This window comes from Nothobranchius furzeri, chromosome 3 (genome assembly GCF_043380555.1).
Source record: "Nothobranchius furzeri strain GRZ-AD chromosome 3, NfurGRZ-RIMD1, whole genome shotgun sequence".
In the NCBI taxonomy this organism is placed as follows: Eukaryota; Metazoa; Chordata; class Actinopteri; order Cyprinodontiformes; family Nothobranchiidae; genus Nothobranchius; species Nothobranchius furzeri.
This window is the reverse complement of record NC_091743.1, coordinates 80,580,979-80,588,478: the sequence shown is the minus strand read 5'-3', so window position 1 is coordinate 80,588,478 and position 7,500 is coordinate 80,580,979. Positions and strand designations below refer to the sequence as shown.

Sequence of the window (7,500 nt, the reverse complement as noted above, 5' to 3'; positions counted from 1 at the left end):
CACAGCTTAGATCCACACACACAGTTAACCACACAAACACACACGCGAACATATTCTATTCGATAGAGATACACACATCCACGGCGAATGCCTTGGCCTTTGCGGTGCTAACAGGATGGGTGTGTCCAGCCATGTTGAACCAAGCTAGGCTGATTTATCCGACTGTGATTAACAATAAAATAAAAACAGCAACCTGATATCAGCAGGACATAAACGCACTCTAACTAACCCAAAGAGACGAGGACATCCGTCCTGTCCCCTTTCACACGTCTTAAACCCGCTACTTTGGAACCCGTCATATGAGGACCTTCATTTTATCATCCAACACTGATTGTTGGTTCCTCCTGACATGAGTTGGGACACGGTGGATTCTGGAGGCCTCGTCGGTCCTTCATGCTTTGTTCAGTCAGAGCTGAACTATTCAGATCAATCAGGAAGCTTTTCATTGGACGGCCTGCTTTAGTGCTCTTAAAACCTCTCTGCTTTGTCATGACTGACCTACATTAAGCTCCCTGCCACAGGGAGCAGGGATTTAACACACACACACACACACACACACACACACACACACACACACACACACACACACACACACACACACACACACACACACACACACACACACACACACACACACACACACACACACACACACACACACACACACTTCTCTGCGTACAGGACATCAAGTCCATCTGAAGAATGTCGTTTCCTTATAAATGGCGTCTTTGATCATTATTTGACGGTTTATTTTGGGGAAAATCAGATTCCTTCCCACTCTCATGAAGCTCACAGAACGAGAACTGAGATCCGTTCTCTTCTTTAATAAAGCAGCTGTTTGCATCTTCATTTGTTCCATTTATCTACAGACTTTATGATCCAAGAGTCTCTAAACCAAATACCTCAGAATGAAGCAGATGTGCAGACACACAGCTGGACCCATTCTACAGAAATGCACCTTTAGTTTGTGACTAATGTTTGATGCAGTCCTGAAAAGCCTCCGTCCGTCTGTCCGTCTGCAGACATATTGTTATTACACTACATTAACCAAGCTTTCACTAAGAGCGCCTGTCAAGTCCCACGGAAAATCTCCATAATTTCTACTTCGTGTTGAAAGGGTGTGCAGCCGTTGCTTCAGATGATTTACCCTGAGTGGTATTTTTAAACGTGTACCATTAGTGTTTTTCCATCTGAGTATTGACAGCTCTTCTCTGGCTCTAATTCCTATTGTGGCTCTCTGATAAAAGCAGCAGGAGTGAAATGTCAGCTGCAGCCACAGGCAGTTTATCTCCGTGTGACGGCTCGCTCACCGCTCCTATAGTCCATAAGTCACTAATCTTCTGAAGATGGGAAAGCTGAGGGACAACGACATCTTCCTCAGCTTCCAGTCCACAAACAATCCTGGACTGAGTCTTCCTCGGGGATCAGCCTACCCTCATATATCCCGGACAGGGATGTGGATCACTGATCACTGAGCCTTTCACCTTGTTTAGCCGTGTGCTGGCGTAGGTTAGCATCCCAGTGTTGTCGACAGTAATTTATGTATCCAGCTGAAGCAGATTTCAAGTTTTTATATTTTAGTTTTTATTGATTATTTTCTGCCAAATATTTTGTGTCTCCAAACATCTTTGGATTTGGCCATTTCCAAGCAGCATTTTAGTTTATTTACTCAGCTCACCTCACATGGACTCACACTGGTTACATAGACGAAAAAAGTAAAAATAAAATGCATTAGCCCTTATCTTATAAACAGTTACACATAATAATGGCAAGTGTTTCTCAAAAAGGAGAAAAAAGAGCTGAGAACGGGCGGCACACCTGCATTAGATTACATGTCAACCCAGCATTCTGACGCTAGACTACAAAGTCTGCTACAAAGCAATAGTCGCCTAAGCCTCGCATCGCTGTTTGGTGCGCTGGAGCTACCACCTGGGACAAGATGAGGCTGCAGCGTGTTGTACGCTCTGCTGAGAAGGTCACTGGCTGCAAACTCCCCTCCATACAGGACCTGTACACCTCCAGGACACTGAGGTGTGCAGGTTGGATAACAGCAGACCAGTCAGCCTGGACACTGTCTCTTTGACTCGCTCCCATCTGGCAGGAGGCTGTAATGGATAAATTAGATTGCTCTTAGTTATTTGACCCTTATGACCTTAAAGCGGGGTCAGAGAAGTTGGGTTTATGACAGCCATAAAGGTTTTTTTCTGTTTAGCTACAGTTTCCTGAGAGTTCTGCTTCAAAGGGCAGGAGAAGTATCATTTACACCCCTGTCTGTTGTAAGCACGGCCATAAGGAATGGGTCCAGATCACCCCTACGGATAACACAGCAGGCCCTTTGGGTGAGCAGGGGTTCAAGGGGGGTATATGTAGTGTGGGGGCCTCTGTTGAGCAGGACTGACTCTTGAGGCTGCTTGGGGAAGAGCCTCTGTGCCTGTCTCCTTATTTCGATATTGCAATATTGAAATTCAACCCTTTTGACTGAATCGTGGACTGTTTTCTCATTATTTTATAAAAGTCCCTAAAATTCCACAACAAGGCTTCGATTCACACTTCAAACTCCTCGTCTTTGTTTTTAATTTCTTCCTGGGTGGTGCTCCCCCCTATCTAGCCACACTCCTGAACAGACATTCCCCATCACGCGCTCTGCGCTCCTCTGACCAAGGCCTGCTCGTTGTCCCTCGGTCTAGGTGTCGTACTCGCGGGGACCAGGCTTTTTCTGTCCTAGCACCGTCACTATGGAACCAGTTGCCACGGCTGTCCCCATCTCTGCCAGTCTTCAAGAGTCGCCTAAAAACCCACCTCCTCCGCTTGGCGTTTCCTGAGCATGTTTGAATTTGGCCCTATTTTATGTTGATTTTATCTCACAGTTTTCATTGGTTCACTTTTTCCCTTGTTTTACACATTTATCTTCTACTAGAATGTTTCACCTTTTTTTGTAATTTGTAATCTGTAATTTGAGTTGCTTTTATTTGCTGATTAATTCACTTTATTTAACTTTTTACTGTACAGTGTTCAGCGCCTTGGGCTTCCTGACAGGGTTGCGGAAGGCGCTTTATAAATAAAGCTTTGATTGATTGATTCATTGATCCATTCGGACCAGAACTTTTGCCACAACAACAGGTTCTTCCCCTCCGCTGTTGGACTCATGAACAAAAATCGTAGAACTGCCCACTCCAGCTGCTTTGTTTCAGTCACTCTTACTGGCCCACTCTTACCAGTACCTACACTGAATTGTAATTAGTAACCTCTTCTCTAATTATTGCCTCCCTATTTTGTTATTATTATTTTATTGTGCTTATTTCTTATTTCTAATTTTTGCTTATCATTTATTGTTTGGAACCAAGTGCCACACAATTTCCTAATGTTGTGATTTATCGCAAATGTGGCGATAAAACCCTTCTGATTCTGCTTTTCATTTCCTGTGCTGGCCAGGGAAGACGGGTTTCAGACCGGCGACTAGATTCTGGGAGAGGAGCAGGAAGTGATGACGCAAGTTGTTTCCAATGACTCTTTACAGGATTTTCAAAGTAAAACTCTAAATTTGCAGCTGAAACAGGAAATTGCATGAATGCAGCCAAAAAAAATATTTTTTTTTCATGAGGAAATAATATCACATGGGAAAAAGTTCCCAAAAGTGTATTTTCCACGAAATGACCCCTTGAAGGCCAGTTTTCAACACTTATTACACACATGTATGTGTGTGTGCATGCATGCGTGCATGTGTGTGTGTGTGTAAATTTGGGACATGGAATTATGGGATGGCTGAAGGTGGAAAATCCCACCAATTGTGAAAGTGAGTGGTTTGATCCCAGGTCCCATCATATCACATAACAAAGCATGTTTGGGCAACTTACCAAACCCTGATAGTGTCCCCCTGCATGCTGCACAGATAGCAGCCCAAGGCTCCTCAGGGAATGGTCAGGTGCAGAGAAGAAACATCATATATAATATAATTATAACTTTATAAAATATTATTTTATTATTGTTAGCATCTGTCTGCATAAATAATTGGAGGTGTTTGAAGATGCAGAATCGGATTAAGCGGATCTTGGTGAACAGAGCATATGTGCTTGGATCTCCATCATCATTGGACATCTGGAGTTATTCCTGAGTACGACGTTTCTTTACTTTTAGTGGATTGTCTCGTAGTAGTAAATCCATGCTTGTGGTTGGACGCGTGGTCTCTGGTGCTGGCCTTTGACAGGGAGAGACGGCTTCACCTGAGTAGTGACTCTTAGATGGAGTGAAGGTTGATCCCACCTCTGCTCTGATGCGGTTCTCATACTTTAACACATATTCTGACTCAGAGGCGTCAGAGGCGTCAGAAGCCAAAGTACTCGTGTCTCCGGTCACTGGGATTAGAACATCTACTCATCAGTTCGACCAAAGGAAACATGACCCAGTCCAGAGTAGGACACCTGATCTGAGTCCGGCAGAACCGAGCTGAGTCAGACCTGGTGTTTACTACGGTTCTGTCTGGCTCCTCTGACAACATCACATGTTTGTTTTCTTTAACCTTCAGTTATATTTCGGTTTGAATACATTACAGCTGATAAATTGTCCAACAGTGGTTTTTCCGTTAGCTCCCATTTGTTCTGATCAAGCTGAGGTCAATTCCAGCTTAGTCTGAGCCGAAGTGTGTGTCTACTCTAATATAAAGGTTCTCAGAACCATTGTCTGGACTCCAGGAGGAGTTATGGTGTGTGCAGCTCTCTGAAGGACCTCATGCCTCATGCTGAAGGTGAGTTAGAGCCAGTTTGAGCTATCCTCAGATGCCGCTCTCCGTTCTTTAGATCATTATTCTGTCAGCCAGATCATGTCTCTGGGTTTAAACCCAACAAAACAAATCCTTCTGTGTGTTTACTGATCCGGTTTTCAACGTGTTTGGTTCTGACGGGCTCGCCATTTGGACCCGTAGATCTTCATGTGTCTCTGAGCAGTAGACTCTGTTCGGGCTATTTTAAGGATGCGGAGCTTTGAAATGAATCTTGACTCATCTTCACACCTCCTGAGACATGCCTGGTAGGCATGCTGCTGTCTCTGGGGCCTTTGAGGTGAGGGATGGGAGGAGATGAGGGGAGATGTGAGGGATGGGGAAGGAGGGGGAGAGGAGAGATGGAGGTGCTGGGAGGTGGGATGAAAAGTGGGGGTGTGTGGAGTAGAAGCTGTGCCGGTGCCTGTGGCGAGACTGCAGGCTGCCCCCCCCAACATGATCTGCTCCACATCAAACAGCCTAGCATCCTATTTCCCCCTTCTCCTTCATTCTCTTTGCTTATCACACTTTCTTTGGGTCTGGTCCAATAACTGCTGCTGTTGGGTCTAGCAGGGGGGGGGGGGGGGGGTCCAAGGTGATTCCCATCCCTTCAGGTCCATGGATCTCCTCTAGAGACTGACTAGGTCTTGTGTAAAGGCTTGCGTTTCCAGTCCTGTCAAACATGTCAGGCCCAGCATGGATCAGAGGAAGCCAGTGTAACATCTGGTTTGTGTTTTCTCCTCTACAGGGTTTCTCAGCACAGGGGACCAGGCAGCTAAGGGGAACTACGGCCTTCTGGATCAGATCCAGGCTCTCAGGTGGATCAAAGAGAACATCCAGGCCTTTAAAGGAGACCCAAAGAGAGTGACCATCTTTGGCTCTGGTGCCGGAGCATCCTGCGTCAGCCTGCTCACCCTCTCACATTACTCAGAAGGTAGGTGTTCCTACTCAGATCCAGGACCAGCTGTTATTTCAAGTCCAGACTTGGCATTTTAATCAGGCACTTTAGCCAATATCTGTGTTTACATGGTATCAACCAAGTCCCCTTACCCACCCATCCATTAACCACGGCCACATGTAGCTGATGATTATTAGTGACTGACTGACAGACCTGCCCCCTCTGCCTCTGATTGGTTTATAATGTCCTGTTCTTACTAGTACCTGTCCTGCTAGATGGGAAGAGTCTACGATGAATATGAGTCAGGCTTAAGGGAGACAGCTCCTGATGAAAAGCAGGTTGATGGAGTAGTTGCAGGGATGAGAGGCAATCCAGCTGAGAACAGCTGCAGTGAAGAGTTTTCTGTTAGAACTGATTTTTAACTTGGCCTGGTTGAGTCACCGCTCTGAGTTCATGTAACTATAAATAGACTCCACCCCCCTGCTGACAGCATGGAGACGGAAACAGACACGCTAATGAAAACATCAGGTCTGCTCCAGTTTATCTTATATTTATTCCCCCATTAAGAAAAAGCATTACAGCCAGTAATCAGAGTACTTCTACTCATCTATGTCTGGCGAATCCATCAGAACCTCATCAGGTTCTGTTTCTTGTTCAGCTGGTTTTAAATCTTTTGTGTATTCTGTAATGGAGACGTGGAGCTTTCAGGTTTTGCTTTATGTCTTCATGAATGTTTAATCAGAATGAAAGGGAGAACTTTGATCCAGCTTCTCTGTTTTATTCAAAAAGCAGATACACTACAGACTTGCTGTGCAGTGGGACAGTGGTTAGAGCTGTGGCCTTGCAGCAAGAAGGTCCTGGGTTCGCTTCCCGGCTTGGGATCTTTCTGCATGAAGGTTGCATGTTCTCCCTGTGCATGCGTGGGTTCTCTCCGGGTTCTCCGGCTTCCTCCCACAGTCCAAAAACATGACTGTTAGGTTGATTGGTCTGTCTAAATTGTCCTTAGGTGTGTGTGTGTGATTGTTTGTCATGTGTGTCTCTGTGTTGCCCTGCGATGGACTGGCTCTCTGTCCAGGGTGTACCCCACCTGATTGCCTGTTGATCACTGGAGATAGGCACCCCCCCACCCCTCCTACCCCCCCCTCCGCCACCCTGCGTGGACAAATTGGGTTCAGAAAATGGATGGATGGATGGACTACAGAATTCTTAAAGAGCAAGTCACCCCCAAATAAACTTTTTTTTTTGCTGATAAACTAAATAAACGAGTGTCTAATCATGCTGCAGACGCATGTAGTCAATAACTTGGCACTTCAGTGCATCTTAGTTAAAATTTAAATATTCTGCCTAAAACTGTCAGTGTTGTGCCGCTGTCAGGTAAAAACTCTGCACTGTATTTTAATTTAAATCTGCCACCGCTATTGGCTAAGAAGTACGCTATGATGTAAACTGGTACATTATGATGTCACAATGCTGTTGTGAGCCTGTGTGTGTATTTGTTAGCAGCTCCACCTTCTCGGTCTGCCAGGCAAAAGCATTTGTTGCATTTTTCAAACATGAAGTGGGAGTGGAGTTAGACTCTGGTAGGGGTTGACTTGCTCTTTAAACACCTGATTTTTTCGGATCTTCTAAAACATAAACCAAGACGTTCAGATGAACTTTGGTAGATCGATAACATTATAAAACCACAGTCAACATGTTTATTGGACCCTTTTCTTGGGTAAACCTTTTCTGCTAGGTGAAACAACTGATGTGCTTGACCTATGACCTCTGTCCTATCATGTAGTTGTTATTTGTGTTTGTCACAATAACACCAGTCCTTCTCTCAGATCTGTTCCAGAAAGCCATCATC

The 7,500-nt window shown here is 45.1% G+C and overlaps 1 protein-coding gene across 1 annotated transcript in view; it reads left to right on the top strand.

Annotated features, from left to right (window-relative positions):
• Nucleotides 1-7,500, top strand: part of nlgn4xa (neuroligin 4 X-linked a) — an 85,650-nt gene that overhangs the window by 67,406 nt on the left and 10,744 nt on the right. Inside the window, exons 3-4 of the mRNA XM_070549586.1 lie at nucleotides 5,502-5,687; nucleotides 7,478-7,500. The exon at nucleotides 7,478-7,500 is cut by the window's right edge and continues 767 nt beyond it. Coding sequence (XP_070405687.1) covers nucleotides 5,502-5,687; nucleotides 7,478-7,500 — 209 coding nt within the window. The remainder of the gene's footprint in view (nucleotides 1-5,501; nucleotides 5,688-7,477) is intronic.